Raw genomic sequence first — 23,243 nt, 5'->3', positions numbered from 1 at the left:
TACAGTTGGGCCCTAAAGCTTCGGTAAATACTAACGTCAGATAGAACAACCTTAGTGTCGCCTATAGATATGAATTGCACAATAATTATACATTTTTTTTATGCCTTGTTTTTTCTTTATTCAATACTATAACGAACCGATACGACATAAGATCCTACTTTGTCAGAATGAATTTGACTTTTTTGTTTTAATCCACCTTTCCTTTCCCCTGTTTAGCTCTTCCTGGAGCTTGTTCCTCAATTCCTGGGCATGGCCCCTCTGGTGGATAATGCAGAGGCGGGAGTGAGGGAGCGACGGCGTAGCTCGTTCTTCGGCCTGATGCAGAGAGCGGAGGAGTATGTGCTGAAACAACCACGCAGCGAGATGATGATTGACAAACAGAGAGAGGCATGGCCTCACGATCATTTGGTAAGATTAGAGATGCCGGTAGGGAGGGAAGAAAGGATAGCGCATGGGGAGGGGGAGTATACAACATTTGTTATGGAACCCAGAAACAGTTGTGCCAACAACATTTGACACAGGTACGTGCATAGATGGGGCTCTACCTGTACAGAGCACATGCCCCTTTGCCCTTCCAGTCTCCAAAGTGCCCTTTTCAGTGGTGTTATAATTTCCCCCCAAATGTTTATTTTTTTAAATAAATGTTCTGTCGTGGTTGTTCTGAACCTACTGTCAGCAAGTCTTCATTAAATGATCATCTATGCTTCAGAACCAACAAGTTGCGCATCTTAATTGTTGACCAATGACTTCATCAACGTTGGAGCATAAAAAAGGGCACGCTAGTGGTGCACGCGTCAGCTGTTTGTTCACCGGCACCCGCCCGCAATTGCTAATAACACATCTGCAACCACACAACTATGTGTAATAAAGTGGAAATCTGAGAACCGACCCTAACCCGCAAATATAGAAAATGCATGGTAGGCTAGAGATGGCAGAATTTTTTGGGGGAAGATCTTTTTGCCTGATTTTCGATATGTTTCTGCTTATAATTTCCAACGTTTTGGTAGGCTATTTGTTAGTCAACTTGTCTATAATTAGATACAGGTGGCTTCTCTTCTGTCATTATGTTGCCCGAAGAGTAAATAAACCCTTGCTCACCAGAATGTTATAAACCGATAGAATGAATGCTTCAATCTAGTTGACTTCGTTAAAGTTCTCTCTGTCATCTCTGCTTCTTTCGTGGAGCAAAGAAGTTTAGAGATCTGGGAGAAAATGCAATAACTCAAATCAGGAAAGATTTTCTGTGCAACATTTCCAAATGACATCAGTTTACCCGGTTGTAAGGGAAGCTGTGAAAACGACCCAACATTTCTGATAAGATTTCATTTTGGCTTGGATGCATATATTGTGATTGAAATACTATCAGCTTTTATGATGCTGATAAAGATGGGTACTGTTTATAGGTGCTAACTGTGCATTCGCATTCTCTAAAGATGAAAAAAATATGTAGTTTCTATTTAACCCTTCTGAACAGTAGGCTACAGCTCCCTCAACATTAACTTTTTCTGCCCGTTACCAAATGCATTTGGCGATTGGCGTGTTGGCTATTTGGCGCATGTACAGTTAGGCCCTAAAGTTTAGGCTTATGCACGAATGCAGATAGCCTAAAATAATGAAAGAAAAACCTCAATCTAGTTTAAGATGTATACATTGCACAAGAATTATACATTTATGGATTTAAGGTATTGTCTTTATTCAACCCGCCCGCCACCAACCCGCCCTTCATCCACACAATATTTCATGACCCTCAACCCGCCCTTCATCCACACAATATTTCATGACCCTCAACCCGCCCTTCATCCACACAATATTTCATGACTCGCCCTGCGGATATAACCACGGGGCCTGCGGTTTGAGTCAAACCGCGCATTGTGAACCCGAACAATTGTCTACCTGGCGATTTGATTGATCATTTTCATATTTCAGATAGGCCTAGTGTGGGTGGCTACTGGCTATATGTCTAAAGATAAGCAGCTGTAACATCGCACTGCCATCAATATTATGGGACAAAGATAACATATTCTGGCGAAATTCTCATGACATTTGTGAGGAAGAACTGGGCTATCCGGCTGGCAATGAGCGCTTTGCAGGCAGGCATGATAGTGGCCACAAATAGAGTTGGGTTGAATATAGTAATGGTAGGCTACAATCTTCTATTTTGACTGGTTGGTCGTTGTTAATAAGTGCAGAATTTGAGTTAAAAATAGTTTAGCAACATAGTTTACTATTCAGATTGTTCTGCTTTCCCTTGTAATAATTGCTCAACGAGTCTGTGACCGCGGCTGTTAGAACCATTTTTTTGGGGTGCCCTTTTTTGGGGGGTGCCCCCCTCCCAAAAGGTCTGCGGACAGCCCTTCTTTGAGATGTAGTTATGTATATTATCCAGCAAGCCACTTTTTTGAATAGATGTCTGGGTTAATTTGAATTGGTTTTAAAAAGCATTTGCTTGTATTTGTTCTTGTAAATAAGTATCACAATCAATAGGAAAGGAGAGAGGATAAAGATTAGCACTGTGGTCCATCACCAGCATATGTGTAGGTGACTGTATGTCTCTGTTACCCTCTAGTGGATGGCATTATGAGCACCACAGCCAGCCTGTACAAGAGCCTCGCCCAAGCTGCTCCTGAGATCAAGGAAAATGTGGATGCCTGTAACTTTATCGCTGAGAGCACAAAGCAAGCAAATGGCATTGGGTCAGTAAGTATTGCTTTTATTCTGGGGATGTAGGTCAGGTTTTGGGTCAGTTTCATTTCAATTCATTCTGCTCAGGCCCATATTCACAAAGTGTGCTGATCTAGGATCATGCTCTTTTTGATAAAATACATTTATTATGATTTTAAAAGGCCTACACTGAGACACTTTGAATACAGGCCCATGATGAGCTGAGGGTTAAGAAATCCTGATAGAACAGTGTGGGTTATTGTCTCCCCACTTCTGGCTCACCGTTAACTGTCCCATAGGAAATGGAGAGTTGGGTATTGATCGGGAAGATGATTGACAAGGTGTGTTTCTGGGTGGCCATCGGAACTGTCGCCATATTCCTCACGGGACATTTTAACTCCGTCCCAGAGTTTCCATTTCCTGGGGAAAACAAACGGTACCTTCCCAGTTAGGAGGACTTGGTCACAGATTATATGAATCATCATGATTATATGAATCATCATCATTGTCTTCATATCATTGAGACTTAAGTTGTCTTGCTCATTTCTTCACTTACAGTGCATTCGGAAAGTATTCAGACCCCTTGACTTTTTCCATATTTTGTTATATTACAGCCTTATTCTAAAATGTCTTATAGATTGGAGCTCTGTCAGTGACCATCGGGTTCTTGGTCACCTCCTTGGCGAAGGCCCTTCTCCTCCGATTGCTCAGTTTGGCCTGGCAGCCAGCTCTAGGAAGAGTCTTGGTGGTTCCAAACCTCTGGAGGCCACTGTGTTCTTGGGGACCTTCAATGCTGCTGAAATGTGTTGGTACCCTTCCCCAGATCTGTGCCTCGACACAATCCTGTCTCGGAGCTGTACGGATAATTCCTTCGACCTCATTGCTTGGTTTTTGCTCTGACATGCACTGTCTACTGTGGGACCTTATATAGACAGGTGTGTGCCGTTCCAAATCATGTCCAATCAATTGATTTTACCACAGGTGGACTCCAATCAAGTTGTAGAATCATCAATGGAAACAGGATGCACCTGAACTCAATTTCAAGTCTCATAGCAAAGGGTCTGAATACTTATATAAATAAGCCATTTCTGTTTTTTATTTTTAAAAACCTGTTTTTCGCTTTGCCATTATGGGGAATTGTGTGTAGATAATGAAAAATTATATATTTAATACATTTTAGAATACGGCTGTAATGTTACAAAATGTGGAAAAGGTCAAGGGGTCTGAATACTTCCCGACTGTACTGCTTACTTATTAGTCTTTTTGGCAGTAGATGACTGAAAATGGCATCGTCTTGATAACATGTCATCCTATTTGATAAATATTTCAAACTGTGTTTTACCCTAACCATTTCTTGTTACACGTATGTATTCTATTTTTTAGTAAGCCATGGGACATGAACATGCCAAAACATGCCACAGTTTGTGGCAAAGCAATTGTGATTTAATTCAGTAAGTCTGCTGTGGGCTTTGCTTGGTTAGAACAAAATGAAGAAGCCAGATCTCGGTTTCAGCCCTCACACTGCCTTAGGATGAGGTGCAGGTCTCCTATACCCTATAGATTTCTTGTCTGTCTTGTATCTCACTGTATGGTGATGTATATGTGACACAGGTCTTTACTGATGGATATAATGCCATTTGTAATGTAAGAAGACCATAATACTCTAAGAATATTAGATTTAGCTAGTTACTTTATTTTACACACGATACATTTACATGGTTAATGAATTGTTCTGTTTAACTTGTACCAAATAATGATACAATGACCCAGACACTTAATTCAAAGTTAAACTGAGGCCTTGCTTTCCTTTCTGCCCAATTGGTGCCTCATTTATAAAATTGTATATAATTAAACAATACATTTTTGTATACAATTAAAACACCTATGCTGCTGATGTTGGCATACACAAATCATCATGATCAACAATTTGTTTGTTTTACATTATGGCATTGCATATGGAGTTTTCGCATCAAGAGAATGTGTTGGATGGTACATAGTCAGCAAAAACATTGGAGATTCAAACGTACTGTGTTTTACTGTTAGTATTTTATGTTATTAAATAAATACTTTTTTAAATTAAAAGACTTGTGGTCATTGTTGAGAGGGTGCACATACAATATGTGGCTATTAAATCTTGAAATGGCAGTTTGTTTTTTAAAATATAAGACAATGTTGAAGACGAAGGTTAATGCAGACCGCCTCAAAATACTGCTTGACTGATTCCAAGGCTTAGCTAGAATCATTTGTAGTCTACGTGTGCAAGTAGTCTACGTGTTTGCATATAGGGGTAGCCTACATTCTACTTGATCACCCCACTATAATTATGCTACTTTTGAGTGAATCAGAATAGGCTACACGCCTTCAAGATCACATTTTGATGTTGCTTTGGGCAAGAAATTAGGTTTAATATAACAAAAGATTTTCTGGTCTTTCTATTGTGTTTCATTTGTTTATGTATTTAGAATATTACAATGTAATTTGAGATTAAAATCTCTTTAGGTTCAACACAATTGACTGTTTCTACTGAGTGTAGAGGGTGTGGTCTGACTCTGACCACTATGACTAGACAATGTCTGCTGACTCACCCAAAGATCTTCTTTGTCCTCAATTGGGAGAAAATAAACATTTCAATTCAATGTCAGAGTTAATCTCTGTTCTTCAACTCCAGAGACTATGCCTCAGCACTGTGGAGTGAAAGCACTTGGACAACTCTAAATAACTTCTGTGCATCCATGCATGTCAATGTCAAAACTCTCATGCATGCGTTTAATTTGAAAGTGTGAGAGAGCTGATAATGAATCTAACATACAAACTTTGATACAACAAAACTGTTCTTGATTAAAAAAAAGTGGCACATAGTGTATTTTAAACACTGACCCAATTCCCCTGCAGTAGGTACTACAAGGTCCAATTCAATTATCTCTGAGTGAAAACAAAGATATTACTACCCCAATATTGGAACCTCTCATAGAGTTAAAAAGTAATAGGTAATCAAATATGCTATTTTCCCAGATGTTTAGGACTTGTTCCTCCACAGCTAGGAAGGGATTTACAGCAGCTGTAGGGGTATCTAGTCTCCTTAATAATTTTAAATGTAACCTTAATTTAACTAGGCAAGTCAGTTAAGAACAAATTCTTATTTACAATGACAGCCTACACCGGACACCGCTGGGCCAATTGCAGCCTGGATTTGAACCAGGGACTGCAGTGACACCTCTTGCACTGAGATGCAGTGCCTTAGACTGCTGCACCACTCAGGAACCATGTGCTCCCAACATTCCTTCTGTTTGGCTTCTGGACCAAAGCCCCAGTTGAGACATGTCTCAGTTCAACAGTACTCATTCATTTTGTGTGAATGAGGAGGAGGAATGTCTTGAGCCAGCAAAACCAGATCTGCCAGAGTCAGCAAAACCAGACCTGCCAGAGCCAGCAAAACCAGACCTGCCAGAGCCAGCAAAACCAGACCTGCCAGAGCCAACAAAACCAGACCTGCCAGAGCCAGCAAAACCAGATCTGCCAGAGCCAGCAAAACCAGATCTGCCAGAGCCAGCAAAACCAGATCTGCCAGAGCCAGCAAAACCAGATCTGCCAGAGCCAGCAAAACCAGATCTGCCAGAGCCAGCAAAACCAGACCTGCCAGAGCCAGCAACACCAGACCTGCCAGAGCCAGCAACACCAGACCTGCCAGAGCCAGCAAAACCAGACCTGCCAGAGCCAGCAAAACTAGACCTGCCAGAGCCAGCAAAACCAGATCTGCCAGAGCCAGCAAAACCAGACCTGCCAGAGCCAGCAAAACCAGACCTGCCAGAGCCAGCAAAACCAGACCTGCCATATCCAGCATATCTCTTCTATTGAGAAAATCTCAAGCAACAAAGACGTTTGATAATTAAAAACCAATGAAAATCATATAAACCGGACCAAACTCTTATAATTTAGTTGTTGATTGTTAGTTCTCAATTTTATATTTTAATTTTAATAGAAGAAACGGTTCGATTCCAGGCTGTATCACAACTGGCCGTAATTGGGAGTCCCATAGAGCTGCTCACCATTGGCCCAACGTCGTCTGGATTTGGCCGGTGTAGGTCTTCATTGTAAATAAGAATTTGTTCTTAACTGACTTGCCTAGTTAAATAAAGGTTAACTACTGTTGTGCTGCTGACTGTACAATCCGTCTTCAACTGGAGTGCTGCTGCCTGCTACGTCAGGCACTATGCGACATTTTCTTTGACAATGGAATAGCTAGGTAATGTGAAAGAAATGTATACGTTGTTGATAAATTGATGCAATGTTTACCTGGACAAGTAATCGCGCACTATTGTATCCTCAGACTATTTGTGCTTCTGTAGCGGATATTCTCGGTGAATGATTTCAGGAATATATCCTACCATGCAGCCGGAAGGAACATTTACATGTGCATGGTTTAGAGTAAGTACTGTATCGCTTTCCGTCTCTCTTTTACGTCAAAACTACTGATAAGTTTTCTAGGGCGAAGGGAGTAGGAAGAAAAACGAAGATCTTTTTGCTCAAGGATATGTAATTTGACCCTCGTCTTCCTGATCTTTTCTATGTGATGCTTTAGTAAGTAGCTACGCCTCTACTAAAATGAATATCCTCTGTGATTCTATACCACTATAAAGGGAACTATCGTGATTTAGACAGTTTAAAACAGCACGGATGCAGAATACTAATAAGGCCTATGCGACATTTCAACGGGATACTTTATTATAGTTGCACATTGCCAATTCTGTTTGCGCCTTCGTTCTCCAACCTGGTATCATACACTAGACGTAATATAGTAAATGAAAAGGATCGGCCACTCATTAGTACAATATGTTATGTTTGGTATGGTTACATAAGACCAAAGGTTACTTACACGAGTAGTTCACTATTTTACAACTTGATGTTAAATGGTTCCTCACTCTAAAAGTAGTCTATGGGCCAGGGGAAACTGTAATCCATGGTTCAGTTTTCTTTAAACAGCCACTACAAACTTCAGCTAACTTTAGCCACCACAAGTTAATCAATTGAAGTGATGTGGGTATGTGAGTCAAATCGCCTTTAAGTAATATAAAACTAGTTGATTTCCAGTGTTTTGGACATTCTTATATTTTTTTATAAACATGCTCATATGGCCCCATCACTTCCATTGATTGTTAGCTTGTTTCTAAGGTTAGCTGAAGTTTGTAGTGGCTTTTTAAATAACTGTACCGTGCAATCTACTCTCTCGGCCCATAGACTACTTTCAGGGTGAGGAACCCTCTAACATCAGTTTTCCTTAAGGCAAAAACAAAAGGAGGGTGATTGGGTGGGTGTATAACACGAATATCTAGCAACCCAAAGTTGCGTGTTCAAATCTCATCAAAGACAACTTTAGCATTTTAAATAATTAGCAGCTTTGGAACTACTTTCTACTTTTTAGCTACTTTGCAACTACATAGCATGTCATGTAATCTTAACCCTTTAACCTAACTCCTAACCTTAACCACAGCAACAACTAATTGGAATTCTTAACATATCATACATATTGCAAATTCATGTCATACGAATTGTAATTTGTAACATTATATACGGTGTCCACCCACTCTGCCCAGAGTTGGTGAAAATGTGCATTGGTGATGACATTTCACTTCCTTATGCTATTAAATACATTTTACCAAGACAAATATGGTTCTGAATCTTTCAGTGGAGTTTTCTCCAACATATCACATTATATCGAAAAGTCAGATTTCATAACCTAATACATCCGATAATTAGCACCGAGCTCTATTGAAAGAGCGGTGGAGTTCTCTCACCCGAAACTTATGAGGATTTAACATTTTGTGGTCATCGTCATCCAAGTTGTTCCGCGGGTCGCAAATAGCATAATTAGCATGACACGAGCTGAATTAAATGTTAAAAGGCTCTGTTGACATTTCAGAGATACGCTTGCTTTTGTAAGAAGTCTTGGAAAAAGAACAGAAACTTTGCATTAATATGAACAGCATATACTAAAATATCAAAATACATGTTATATCACAATCTATATCTATCTTACCTCTATTGATTTATGTCATCCTCATTTGAGAAGAAAGATGTTGAGTTCAATGGTGAGCCTGTCAGGTAACCTTATTTCTTGGACAGCATCCAGCCTAGATGATGCGATACTATTTCTCAGATTTTTGCCACTTTGTCTCTGGTCTCCTTTGAGTTTAGTCACCCTATTGTTGACAATCCTACAAGGGTAAAAAAATAAGTTTTGAATGGATTATGATAGAGACATGAGGTTTGGACCATTGGTTTCTTAGGCCATTATCTACACAATTAACATATTATTTCACTCATTGATCAAAATATGTTTTTGATTGGACACCTTATATCAGGGATCATCAACTAGATTCAGCTGCGGGCAGTTTCTTTTTTCGTGAGCAGATGGTCAGAGGCCAAAAAATAATTACAAATAATTTGTAGAATGCAAATTGACCGCAAGAAACCTGAACAGATATAATATTTGATTGAAACATAATAATTTCAAACCTTGCTTACATTTATATACGATCACATATGCCTCTTTATTATGCGTGGCAATACTTGAACAGATTTACAAACTTAAAATCATTAGGAGCTGATTTCCTGGTGTTTTCAGTCTTAAGTCCAACAATAAAAAATCTCAGAAAACCTGGGGGGCCAAATAAAACCTGGACCGCCAGTTGGGGAACCTGCTCTATATCATACAAAATGTGATGATGGAAATCCACAAATTAATACATACAATACGAAACAAATGCTAATTTGAACGTCCCTGAATTTCATTTACTATGTTACGTCTACCCCTGAGTCCCACTCACATGCCAAGATGTTCCGTTTTTTCTAGAGTGCTTTGGAACTTATATTTAACTGCAGGGGGAATGGGTGGAGGCTATGGAAAATAGAATGATGGCTTCAGTGGGGAAATCTATAGTAGGCAATAGGCCTATCATTTTGTCATTTGAATGACTGACTGGCTAGACAGTAGATATTTTCTAGAGAATGTTGATTATGGTGTAATAAATTAAGCAAATATCTGGCTGATTGTAGATTTTGATTACATGGTAGTTTGTTTTGCAATCATTTTGGAGCCACCAAATTGGCAGAAATCCATGGATCTAAATGCTTTTTGTGTTTCCTTGTGCTGTAAATGTTTTTTTTGTTCTGCAATTGCCATTTATCCATAGATGACAAGGTGCTACCTAGAGAAAGCAATAGAGTGAACTTTGGGATTGTAATTTGCTGTGCAGTGTCCAGTGTGCACACTTAATAACATTTCTCCCCTCATGTTTTGGTGTGTTGACCCATCCACAGTTCAGAAATGTTTCCCTCCAAATGAAAACAACTAATGTTTCTTCATCCATGACTCAGAATAAGCCTACAGCACAAACTCACCAGTGGGTATAGATTTATGCTGGGAATTAGGAACCACTGTAGGGTCCCCTAGCAACAGTCCCTATGGTGAGACTTGTACAGCTTACTAGAATCTGTCCTGCATTACAGCAAAGACAATGTAGATACAGTACCAAGACCACTGTCAGAGCTAGGCTGATACTCTGCATAGTAAGAGACGTGGAGACCGTGATGCACATTTTGTCAATGCATCGCTCTCTCTCTCTCTCTCTCGATTTTGTTTCACCTTGGACTTGGTTGCCCTGGAAACAAAATCTACTCATCCAATCAGATCCCTCTTCCCACCCGCATTTGCACAGACCCTTCTCTCTCATTGTGTGTGCTCCCTCCAAGACTTCTTATGTGTCACACCGCTGATGATAAAACCAGGTATACACCACCAACACATGATTGTACTTTTTGATGCTGTTATCATGTCATTTGTTCCTCTTCAGATGGTGTGGTGGTGTGTGATCGGTGTTATCTGGTTCACTGCAGTGTCTGAGGCACTTGAGAGGTCCCAGGATTATATTTAGACACGTGAAGCCCCAGTCTCTCCTAGTTCATAGATCAGTTCTCCCCACTATTTATAGTCATCTGTGTTAGGTGGCCTTTAATGTAATGTACTTCATAGATAACGTGTCTGAAAAAAATCTCGGCCTTATTGACACAGGCCTGCAATTAGTCTGAATGACTGTCATTGCATTGTACAGTTCCACTATTGTCAAGTATTTTCTATGTAATACAGTAAATTCAGCTAGATGAAAGTTTTTTTCTGGATACTATAGCGAGATGTTTGAAAGATTATGGTGATGGAATGTGATTCATATTTAGTGGAATTTTTCTTTGTGATGAAAGGGATAGAGCACAATGGCCAGTCCAGCACCAGCATGCTGCAATACCCCTCCATGTCCAGATGGGGGAGCGGCGGTGGCCCAAAAGACAAAGCACTTCATCACGGATGACTGTGAGCTGAGCAAGGAAGAGCTGGATGGCCTCATGAGGGAAGGAGGTGAGGACACAGACCCTAGTTGTTGATGTAGCCTATAATGTTTTATTCCCTCCATCCAAATACCTTTACATCACATTAGACTGATAAGACTTCAGTAGTGGTATTGAATTATTCTGTAATAGATTGCCTGTGTCATCTGATCTCTCCACAGAGGAGAGTCGTCCCTTCCTGGTGGTCCATCATCTGCTTGATGTGAAGGAGGCAGGTGTGCCTGTGTTACTGCCTGGGACTCCAGTCATCTGCAGAGTGGACAGCACCGAGAGATACACTACGCGCTCCAAGGTGTGTGTGTGTGTGTGTGTGTGTGTGTGTACATAGTGTTTATTCATGTGTCTGTATATTATATGCACACCTGTACCTTTCCACATGAGCACATGTTTACATTATGTGTAGGCTACACAAGTCAATGGCATGTTTTCTCTTCCAGGTCCGTGTGTGCACTCTGTACACTGTGAAGCTGACCCATGGCAAGTTCACCTGGACGGTTAAAAGGAAGTACAAGCACTTCCAGGAGCTGCACCGTGACCTCTACAAGCACAAGATGATGGCCCACTTCCTGCCTCTGGGAAGGTCCGACTCAGAGCACCAATCGGAGCTCAGACATGCAAATCAACCCATTATCTGTGCTGAGAATAATTTGTTTAGAGGGGATGCACTTCAAATCAGAGTGAAGGCCTGTTGTGATTTTGGTACGAGTTTAAGCAGTAAAATGTTTATAATATTAAAATGTTTATTTTTAGATTTGCAGCCCAGAGAGCGCAACTGAGGGCTATGACAGAGGAGATGCCAAGTCTACACGGGACTGAGAGGATGAGACGAACTTCCAGCAAACCGGTATCACTCTTACAACCATGGAACCACACATACTGTATACAAAAAGACAGACACTGATAAACACCATGGTACACATGCAGACAGAGAGCCACACATCACTCAGTCTTACATCTACATAGTTGTAGATTGATCCCTCGTTTTTTGTGTGGAGGGAATTATCTTGTGACTTTTTTAAAATCATTATCAGGGGTTCTTCTGTCTATCTGACCATTTGATTTGTTGACATTTGATAATGTAGGTCCAGTCAGTTCTGATTTCTGATCTCTCTGTTATAGAAATACCTTGAGGAATACCTAAACGGCCTTCTGGAGAATTCCTTTTGTAAGAACTATCACGGCATGGTGAGTTAAGATGGCACACACATACACCAATTACCATTCATTGTCAGACAGTGATGATAGCACATCCTATCTTGTTCTGATTCCAGCTGGAATTCCTTGATGTCAGTGCTCTCTCCTTTGTCAGTGAGCTTGGACCCAAAGGCCTGTAAGCACTATTAATAGTCTATGAGAGTGTGTGTGATGTTATATGAAAAAGAGAGACAGTGTTATTCAGTACATTTTAATGTGACTGATTCTATGTCTGTGTGAGTGATGTCATTATGTTTCAGGGAGGGTTCCATCTTCAAAAGGTCAGGAGGTCACCGTATCCAGGGGTTGAACTGTATTGGTCATCACCAGTTCTGCTTTCGCTGGTCAAAGCGCTGGCTGGTGGTCAAGGACTCCTTCCTGCTCTATATGAACCGGGAAAATGGGGTCGTCTGCTTCGTACTGGTCTTTGACCCGGAGTTCAAAGTTCAAGTGGGTCGTGCATATACTGACACCAAGTATGGGGTTTGCATTCAGAACTTCACCAGGTAAGTTCATAGTGGAATCCAAAATATGATTACTTTTCGACAGACACTCAAAAGTGTACCCTCAAATAGACACTTGTATTCCTAACTGTTTTTCTTATTTATGAGTCAATTCCTAGCTGTTTGTGTATTTGTGCGGGCAAGTATTGTCTCGCTATGTAAACTCGTGTATGTGTATTCTCGGGATGGGCATTTGAAATTATTTCATTATTCAAATAATGCCATGATATTTTTTCGGATATCCGGGTAGTCGAAATACATGTTTTTAAATAATTATGATAAATGTTTTACTTTAATGGAGACTCGAGAGAGAGTTGGTGCGCTGTGCACGGAGGGAGAGAGAGAAAATAGCCAAACCGACTAGTTGACAAACTATCTATCAGACCATCTGGTATGGCCTGTCTTGACTACATCAAATTGTTGTGAAATAGCTAGCTACTGCAGCCAGATAAGTTAGCCAGCTAGCTAGCTAAAGTAGCAAAGCTAATAGAGGCTATTTTGCTGCCCTCCCCATCTACAACAACTCCATTCATATGAAACCACAGCCTACCTGTTGGTTCATCATTATAGCCTACTCCTTTTCATTTAGCCAACTTATTTCCATAAGTTTAATTCCATTTTGCATTGGTTAGAAATCGCCCACTTCACTTGCTACACTTGGAGCCTCTGAGTGTAGCTCCGCTTTGTTTGACTGACAATAACAACAAGCTACATGTGTGAAACCATAGACATTAAAACCAGTGTGTAAGCTACCGGTTTGTCTTTTTTATGCGGCACACTCATAAAACTGATGTTTTATTACCATTTTGGCTGTAATGGTCTATTCTTGTAGGCCACCGAGTGGCGCAGCTGTCTAAGGCACTGCATCTCAGTGCTAGAGGTGTCACTATAGACCCTGGTTGGATCCCGAGCTGTTTCACAACCGGCCGTGATCGGGAGTCCCATAGGACGGCGCACAATTGGCCCAGCGTCGTCTGGGTTAGGGGAGGGTTTGGCTGGGAGAGGCCGTCATTGTAGAATAAGAATTTGTTCTTAACTGACTTGCCTAGTTAAATAAAGGTTCAATTTAAAAAAAGATTTCACAATATCAGATCATTTAATTTTGGACAAAGCCTTAAAAAATAATAATAGACAAAGCCTTTTTAAAAAAAATGATTACTCTCCCAAGTAATCAAATAATAACATCTGTTCGGATATTCGAATAACCGTGCCCATCCCTATTGTGTTCTTACATGAGTGTTTTGTGTGTGTAGGAATCTGGTCATCAAATGTAACAGCTACAGACAGGCTCACTGGTGGAGCCATGAGATCAATAGGCTGGCTGAGCCCTGTGAATTCCTCCAGGTCCAACGCTTTGGGGGCTTTGCCCCGCCACGGGAGAACACACTCACTAAATGGTCAGATGTTGCTTCCAATTAGATGATAATGTGGTATGTGTACATGCTGTATACACCCTTAACTTGAATGTAATGTCTCTGTTTATGAATTGGTCATATTAAAGGTATGTAAATGGCAGTGGCTACTTTGCAGACCTGGCTGATGCTCTGGAGCAGGCCAAGGAGGAGATCTTCATCACAGACTGGTGGTGAGGAGCAGAGCTAGCGCCATATAAATATATTTGAACATTTTATTATTATACAGTATATCTCTATGGCTAGTAAGCCTACTGTGTGTTCCAATACTTGTACTGATGTAAGCACAGTGCTCTCCATAATTATAGAGAGTGGTTATCCAGAGCCATATACATTATACTGTAGAAAATGGCTCTGCCGTGAGCTAAATAAGAGCATACAGCAAACAAAACAAGTATTTGATCTCAATATCAACGGAGATCACTGTTTCCAACATGTATTAGGTTTGTTTCGAATTAGTCTGTAAATAGCAGGACACAGTGTAAATATGTACATGGTTAACATTGCATGGTGAATACGTATTTCCCTCCCTCCCTCCCAGGCTCAGCCCAGAGGTTTTCCTGAAGAGGCCAGCTACAGACACATACTGGCGCCTGGACCAGATCCTCAAACGCAAAGCAGTACGAATCTACTTCCCAACTTTCTCCTATCAACATGTTTCTAGTCTCCCTTTTACCTCTCCTACTCCTCTCCTCTGAATGCACTGAAGGTTAATCCCTCCTTTCCTCATCCTTTCCACCTTCTGTATAGCCTGGCAAAAGCGTACCTCATGATCACACAGCTGTGACCCACTGGTCTGAAAAGGAGGCTGCCTGTTAATGAAATCTTGATTGGTTGGTTGGTTGGTTCTTTGGAATATAATTTTTTCCTGGGGGGTTGAGATTGTTTGGTTTGAAAATCAAACAGTTGTAATGGAAGGGGGTGGCACTCTGGGGATGTGTGTGGCTGTGCCTGTGGGTGTTTGAGCGAGAAAGACACTGAGGAGACCCAACCAGTAACAGCACAGCCCCCTTCATTATCAACGCATCGTGCCCACAACATCAAAACAGCCTTTCCAGACTCTGAAGTCAGAAGGACTTTGGTATCAGCCAGACTACCTTCTGTGTATATCCATCCTTTCTTTTCTCTGTGCAGGAACAAGGTGTCAAAGTATGTGTGCTCCTGTACAAGGAGGTGGAAATGGCCCTGGGAATCAACAGTGGCCACAGCAAGAGGACACTGATGGACATGCACCCCAACATCAAGGTCTGTCTGAGACGCTCCAATCTCTGCTCTGCAGTCAGGTGGTGCTTTACACCTGAAAAACCAATCCACATAGCTGGCTCTTAGTCATAACATTGTAGCACAGTGTCACACTAAACAGAGGAATCATACACATCCTCATGCTTTCATTACTACGTTATGTTAATCTGGGTATTATAATTTAAATTCAAAAATTAGATTTGTGTCCTTAGCTTCCCTAACATCTTCCCAACAGGTGATGCGACACCCCAACCACATGTCCGCGGTGGTGTTTCTGTGGGCCCATCATGAGAAGATGGTGGCCATTGACCAATCAGTGGCTTTTGTGGGAGGCTTGGACCTGGCCTTTGGGAGGTGGGACGACAGTCAGTACCGGTTGACTGATACGGAGACAACCAATCATATCTCTGAAGAAGAACCAAAGGCTCCACTGGCTGAGCCAGAAGTGAGACACCTCAAGACAAAGTCAAGATTAATCTTTCTCTTGTATTGTTCTGTTCTGGTAATCCATAGTTCAGTGTTACCTGGTGTTGAGCGGTGACTTCATTACCAGACTGTCCTACTCTGCCCCCTAGGCAGCTGATTCGGGTGACCGGGTGGATGGGTCAGACTTGGCCCAGGATCCAAAGCCTACAGAGCCAGAGGAGGTCAAGGAGGTCAACCATGTGGACCTTACGAACAACACCCAGTTGTGGCTTGGCAAGGACTACAGCAACTTCATCAGGAAGGACTGGGTCCAACTGGACCGCCCATTCGAAGGTACAGTATGCACACACTATAGCTCAATTCATAACCCCCCCTATCACTCCCGCACTCACTAATACACACATACATGCATACACAACACACCCAAGAGGGCTCATTCTTAAATGTAAAGTCCTTTGTTCCCCAGACAACATTGACCGCACTGAGGTGCCCCGTATGCCGTGGCGTGACTTGTCTGCTGCACTCCACGGCAAAGCTGCCAGGGATGTGGCCCGCCACTTCATCCAGCGCTGGAACTTTGCCAAGGTCAGAACCTAAATAAGAGGTTCCTAAGGATCTTTCTTTCATGACTTTACTTTGATGTGCATTCAGAAAGTATTCAGACCCCTTGACCTTTTTCCACATTTTGTCATGTTACAGCCTTATTCTAAAATGGATTCAATTGTTTCCCCCCCATCAATCTACACACAATACCCCATAATGACAAAGCAAAAATAGCCCCCCCCCCCCATAATTCTTGTGATATCCAATTGTCCCATCGCTGCAATTCCCGTAAGGATTCGGGAGAGGCAAAGGTTGAGAGCCATGCATCCTCCAAAACCCAACTTTGCCAAGCCGCACTGCTCACTAAACCCGGATGCCAGCCACACCAATGTGTCGGAGGAAACAACGTACAACTGGTGACCGAAGTCAGCGTGCATGCGCCCGACCCACCACAAGGAGTCGATAGAGCACGATGGGACAAGGACATCCCGGCCAAACCCTCCCCTAACCCGGACGATGCTGGGCCAATTGTGCGCCGCCCTATTGGATTCCCAATCACAGCCACTTGTGATTCAGCCTGGAATTGAACCAGGGTCTGTAGTGACGCCTCTTAGATGCAGTGCCTTAGACCACTGCGTCACTCGGGAGCCCATCAAATGCCAGTCCTACATTTTCCCACAAAACATAGCTATCTACCTAACGTCACAGAGTTTCTAAACCCAGAGGCGCAACATCGCAAGACTCACGGGAACGCTTGCGAAACAATCAGACCAAGCCAGGGTTTGGGGTTTGAGAAGTCAATGAGAGAAGTGAAATATTCTTCCTTAGCAGTTCATTTTCTCGAAATCTAAAGGCACAACTGAGATTCCAGTAGTTTAACATTTTATTACACCAATCTCGTGAAAGGGACAAACTGACATGTTTTCATTTGTCAAAAACAACTTTATCGAAGGAGTGCCCTTACAAAAAAGATTGCAGTTTTGAAACTGCAGTAAAATGCATTCGACTGTGGTATTTTGGACTGCAACATTACTGCAGTAAAAAAAAACTGTTATTTGGATGCAGTAGTTGCGGCATTCTGCAGTTATACTGCACTCTTACTGCAATCTTTTTTCGTACTGGTGCCTTCGATTTCACGGCCTGCAAATGCGCATTTCGGCGCTAGACCCGATGATGTGTTTCTACGCATGAGCATCGCTAGAAAACTTCGCCATGACGTCGCCTATAAGTGTGATCGGGGATTTCCATTGGAGAAGCAGTTTTAGCCTATCTTCATACTGTACTGTCTTTGCTAACGTACATCAGTTCAAAACCAACACCAAATTTTGGGCAAATGGTCACGCTGTTACCTTAGAATGCAAACAATGGTCTTTTGCAACACTAGCTGGCTAGCTAATCCATAGTCCAAGCTAAGGTAAAAGCTAGCCATATTTCACTGAAACAAATGCACATGTATACAGTGCGGTTGGGCACTCCATTGTGCAAATGGATGCTTACTAGCATCAGAAAAACTCACCAGTTTCGAATTTCTAGAATAGATTCCAATACTAACCTTCTCCTTTCTTCTTAACATTTTATCCAAATCTGTGCTGATCAACAGTGCCAAACGAACAACTCTGCCATTTGATCATCTTGATTGTATACGTAGATTTGATTTGGATGCTGGACTAGCCCATGTCCAGCATCTCTACCTGTGTGAAGCTAGCCACAATAGATGAATTTGCGGGTTGCATTCAAAATAAAAAACAACTATTGAAATTGAATTTAAACGGATACAAGTAGTGTAATCATGCCATATTTCGACTAGTTAATGCTAAACAATAACGGAATGTTATATAAATACAACAGAAGACAATCATTCAAATCAGTTGAAATTGCACTGGATGTGTTAGACTTTAGAATTGCTTTGGGAGCATACTTACAGTGGAAGTCGGAAGTTTACATTCACTTAGGTTGGAGTCATTAAAACTTGTTTTCAACCACTCCACAAATTTCTTGTTAACAAACTATAGTTTGGCTAGTCGGGTAGGACATCTACTTTGTGCATGACACAAATAATTTTTCCAACAATTGTTTACAGGCAGATTATTTCAATTATAATTCATTGTGTCACAATTCCAGTGGGTCAGAAGTTTACGTACACACGTTGACTGTGCCTTTAAACAGCTTGGAAAATTCCAGAAAATGATGCCATGGCTTAGAAGCTTCTGATGGGCTAATTGACATAATTTGAGTCAATTGGAGGTGTACCTGTGGATGTATTTCAAGACCTACCTTCAAACTCAGTGCCTCTTTGCTTGACATCATGGGAAAATCATAAGAAATCATCCAAGACCTCAGAAAAAAATTGTAGACCTCCACAAGTCTGGTTCATCCTTGGGAGCAATTTCCAAATGCCTGAAGGTATCATGTTCATCTGTAATGACATCTGAAATGTTCACCGGTCTGATGAAACAAAAATAGAACTGTTTGGCCATAATGACCATTGTTATGTTTGGAGGAAAAAGGGGGAGGCTTGTAAGCCGAAGAACACCATCCCAACCGTGAAGCACGGGGATGGCAGCATCATGTTGTGGGGGTGCTTTGCTGCAGGAAAGACTGGTGCACTTCACAAAATAGATGGCATCATGAGGAATGAAAATTATGTGGATATATTAAAGCAACATCTCAAGACATCAGTCAGGAAGTTGAAGCTTGGTCGCAAATGGGTCTTCCAAATGGACAATGACCCCAAGCATAATTCCAAAGTTGAGGCAAAATGGCTTAAGGACAACAAAGTCAAGGTATTGGAGTGGCCATCACAAAGCCCTGACCTCATCCTATAGAACATTTGTGGGCAGAACTGAAAGTGTGTGCGAGCAAGGATGCCTCCAAACCTGACTCAGTTACACCAGCTCTGTCAATCAGAATGGGCCAAAATTCACCCAACTTATTGTGGGAAGCTTGTGGAAGGCTACCTGAAACGTTTGTCCCAGGTTAAACAATTTAAAGGCAATGCTACCATATACAAATTGAGTGTGTGTAAACTTCTGAGGTACTGGGTGTGATGAAAGACATAAAAGCTGAAATAAATACTTCTCTCTACTATTATTCTGACATTTCACATTCTTAAAATAAAGTGGTGATCCTAACTGACCTAAGACAGGGAATTTTTACTAGTATTAAATGTCAGGAATTGTGAAAACCTGAGTTTAAATGTATTTGGCTAAGGTGTATGTAAACTTCCGACTTCAACTGTATATGCACTGTACAGCCTAACCCTATGGATGTTGCACTCACGTAATGGAGTATCCACCTACTCAGTGACACTCACAGAACACAACCGTGTAGAGTTTACATCAAATATTAGCGTTTTCACTCTTATTGTGGGACTCTAAACATCAGTGTTTAGAATCTGATGATCAAATGAACCACATTAAGCTCACCAGTCAACCTACTGACGCAGCTCTAAGTGTACATGAGAATATCTTTGTTTAGTCTCAATGGCTGAGTTATACAACCTTCAAAAGTCAATTACTTAAAACCGTTTTCCTTTACTGTGCTTTCAATGGGCATTGAGTCATTTTACAATGTAAGACTGTCACAGTCAATTGAGTTATTCATCTTCTGAAAACTGCAGACAATTACTTTTGACTGTCCATGGTAAATTCTGAACATAACTGATTTGAGCTATTAGAGGGCAGCAGACCAGGGTTTAAATCATCAACCCTTGCAGGTATGCAAGCAAACCACCTGTGCCATTAAGGCCAATACCTTTTGGCCAAATTTAAAGGTTAAAATAGCTCATTTCCTTTCTTCACATGTTGTTGAAATGTTGTATAATGCACCTTTTTAAAGCTGCAATATGTAATAAAAGTTAGTTATAGATCTGTCATTCTCATTAAAAGCAAGTCTAAGAAGCGGTAGATATGTTCTATGTGCGCTATTTCTATGCTTCCCATTTTGTTTTTGTGTCTTACTTTCGGGTTTGCACACCAGCTTCAAACAGCTGAAAACCTTTTTATTTTCACAGCAGTTTAGATGGTACAATGATTCTCTATACTATACTTTCTTGTTTTGTCACAAACTGAAATTAGGCAAACTATTAGAATTTTAGCAACCGGGAAAGGGCGGCGCGATTTCTACATAGTGCACCTCTAACAGAAAATCACCTTCCGGTGTAAAAACAATTGGAATTAAAAACAGATTAAGTTAAAGGAGAAGTAGGCATTGGTCTGAAGCTGAAAAATAAAGGAAATTCACATGAGCAACACAATACCTACTCCACCCATGCTCTACCAAGGTTTTCCAGCACTTACCTTTGACCTACTACAGTAGCTATGTTGGTCTATACATTCTACTTCAAACGATGTATATGCAGGTTGCTTAGGATTCAAACTTTCTCAAACAGCCTAATTCATACTCTTCAGAGGAATAATGAACTTTACAGTATCCTGCTATTAAAATTGTGTGTGTGTGTGTGTGTGTGCGTGTGTGTGTGTGTGGTAGTTAGGGTAGTTACCTGGAATGCATTTCAAATAACAGGTGTGCCTTGTTAAGTTTATTTTGTGGAATTTCTTTCCTTCTTAATGCATTTGAGCCAATCAGTTGTGTTGTGACGAGGTAGGGGTGGTATACAGAAGATAGCTCTATTTGGTAAAAGACCATGTCCATATTATGGCAAGAACAGCTCAAATAAGCAAAGAGAAACGACAGTCCATCATTACTTTAAGACATGAAGTTCAGTCAATCTGGAAAATGAAACGCTATGATGAAACTGGCTCTCATGAGAACCGCCATAGGAAAGGAAGACCCAGAGTTATCTCTGCTGCAGAGGATAAGGTCATTAGAGTTATCAGCTTCAGAAATTGCAGCCCAAATAAATGCTTCAGAGTTCAAGTAACAGACACATCTCAACATCAACTGTTCAGAGGAGACTGCGTGAAATCAGGCCTTCATGTTTGAATTGCTGCAAAGAAAACACTACTAAAGGACACCAATAAGAAGAGTCTTGCTTGGGCCAAGAAACACGTGCAATGGACATTAGACCGGTGGAAATCTGTCCTTTGGTCTGATGAGTCCACATTTGAGATTTTGGTTCCAACCGCTGTGTCTTTGTGAGACACAGAGTAGGTGAACGGATGATCTCCGCATATGTGATTCCCACCGTGAAGCATGGAGGAGGTGGTGTGATGGTGCTTTGCTGGTGACACTGTCAGTGATTTATTTAGAATTCAAGGCACACTTAACCAGCATGGCTACCACAGCATTCTGCAGCAATACGCCATCCCATCTGGTATGCGCTTAGTGAGACTATCATTTGTTTTCAACAGGACAATGACCCAACACACCTCCAGGCTGTGTATGGACTATTTGACCAAGTAGGAGAGTGATGGAGTGCTGCATTAGATGACCTGGCCTCCACAATAACATGAACTCATCCCAATTGAGATGGTTTGGGATGAGTTGGACCGCAGAGTGAAAGAAAATCAGCCAATAAAACAGGACCATGTTTGCAAAACATGTATTTGAGCTTATGTTAATATTACACAGGTAAACTGACGGTTACAGAATTCAGGAATCGAGACAGGCTCTATAGACCTCTATATATGAGTGACTGTGACACCACCACTTGTTATGTTGGGCACCTATTGACCAAAAAAACATGTTGTGAAACATATATTTTTCTCAATGTCATGCATTGCTAAAATAAAGGTTTATGGAAATACAGGCAGGTACCACATTACTACAAGACAAACAGCTCGCTCAATCAAGCATGATGGTCGTTTTAAACGTGAGCTTATCTGAGATGTCGGACTCAACGACAGTTGCTATCCATTGAAGCACTGCGATTGGTTGCCCAAAATTATGGGGCAGGGCTAAGCAAAGGGTCAATTGCATGGCTTCAATATGGAAATATATTGTTAAACATAGCACTTTGAACCAGTGACGGGCAGTGAGGTCGGTGGCTGGGTGAGCACTGTTTATGACCAAAGCCAGATTTACTCACAAATAAACCTTGATGAAGCCCATGTTCACTAAACAACACATGGCTCCAACAACCAGATGCTATTAACCGAGACTGGCAAACAATTTTCACCAAATGTAAATACCAATGTAGCCAAGATACACAAGTGACAGCCTCCGTTGATGGCATATTTCATACAATCTGACAAAATTACAAACTGCTCAACTCAGCCATGTAGCATCCACAGTTACAACTGATAGGTGGCACTAAAATAACAATATGGACAGATTTCATCGGAATAATTCGCAAAGCAAACTCCATAGCCTTTCACAATGGATTTAGAAATCTTCCAATGTGCCGCGCTCGCAAATACACACACATATAGAAGTGTTAGAACCTTTATTATATATGAACAATCAAAATGACTGAAATGTAATTCTAGCTTGATAAATCAAATGCATCCAAAGGGATGTTGTATATTCTCATGATTCAACAGTAGCCTAACCCGCAAGGGAAAATGCATTAAGGCCTATGTTTACTTGTAAAGTCCATTTGTCTGGTGAACCTCTCGTGACAGCGTTGTAGAAGTCACAGCAGAACCCCATGTCTGTTATTTTATTTTGAACGCACACACCAGGCCCACGGCCGTGGAGGAGGCCTCCTTCGATTCCATTTTCACACTGACACAAAAAGTCATACACACTCAAACAGTAGCTGGTAGCACAGTTCTCCCATGCAGCACACAGGCAACTCCATCCATTGGGGCATCTAGCTTGTCGAAGAACATAATTCTCCTGCGTGAGTGCGCCCCCATGCAGCCATGCAAATGGTTGTAGTGTAGTTAATAGCATCCATCTTGTAGAAGCCAAGGCTCGGGCCCTGCATTGAGTGGCAGGATAAGCCCCATTCCCACTACAT

The 23,243-nt window shown here is 41.4% G+C and overlaps 1 protein-coding gene and 1 pseudogene across 5 annotated transcripts in view; both read left to right on the top strand.

Moving 5' to 3' along the window:
• LOC139419218 (acetylcholine receptor subunit gamma-like) overlaps positions 1 to 3,296 on the top strand; it is a 9,202-nt pseudogene extending 5,906 nt beyond the window's left edge.
• Positions 3,297 to 6,695: 3,399 nt separating this feature from the next.
• Positions 6,696 to 23,243, top strand: part of LOC139418322 (phospholipase D2-like) — a 38,685-nt gene continuing 22,137 nt past the window's right edge. For 2 of the 5 annotated variants that reach the window (XR_011635302.1, XM_071167688.1), the window contains exons 1-15: positions 7,032 to 7,239; positions 10,915 to 11,068; positions 11,220 to 11,350; positions 11,496 to 11,638; positions 11,809 to 11,902; positions 12,178 to 12,243; positions 12,330 to 12,388; positions 12,513 to 12,758; positions 14,009 to 14,152; positions 14,257 to 14,340; positions 14,709 to 14,787; positions 15,302 to 15,412; positions 15,645 to 15,854; positions 15,985 to 16,168; positions 16,302 to 16,420. Coding sequence is in view for 4 of the 5 variants with exons in the window: in XM_071167688.1 (XP_071023789.1) it covers positions 10,927 to 11,068; positions 11,220 to 11,350; positions 11,496 to 11,638; positions 11,809 to 11,902; positions 12,178 to 12,243; positions 12,330 to 12,388; positions 12,513 to 12,758; positions 14,009 to 14,152; positions 14,257 to 14,340; positions 14,709 to 14,787; positions 15,302 to 15,412; positions 15,645 to 15,854; positions 15,985 to 16,168; positions 16,302 to 16,420 (1,812 nt within the window). In the remaining variant the exon portion in view is untranslated. Of the gene's footprint in view, positions 7,240 to 10,376; positions 10,447 to 10,914; positions 11,069 to 11,219; positions 11,351 to 11,495; positions 11,639 to 11,808; positions 11,903 to 12,177; positions 12,244 to 12,329; positions 12,389 to 12,512; positions 12,759 to 14,008; positions 14,153 to 14,256; positions 14,341 to 14,708; positions 14,788 to 15,301; positions 15,413 to 15,644; positions 15,855 to 15,984; positions 16,169 to 16,301; positions 16,421 to 23,243 lie in introns of those variants that run through there. The other 3 variants (XM_071167689.1, XM_071167687.1, XM_071167690.1) reach the window with 3 other exon arrangements.

The sequence above is a fragment of the Oncorhynchus clarkii genome, chromosome 10 (genome assembly GCF_045791955.1).
Source record: "Oncorhynchus clarkii lewisi isolate Uvic-CL-2024 chromosome 10, UVic_Ocla_1.0, whole genome shotgun sequence".
NCBI lineage: Eukaryota > Metazoa > Chordata > Actinopteri > Salmoniformes > Salmonidae > Oncorhynchus > Oncorhynchus clarkii.
Note: the sequence above shows the minus strand (reverse complement) of the source record. Positions and strands in the feature narration are given on the sequence as shown.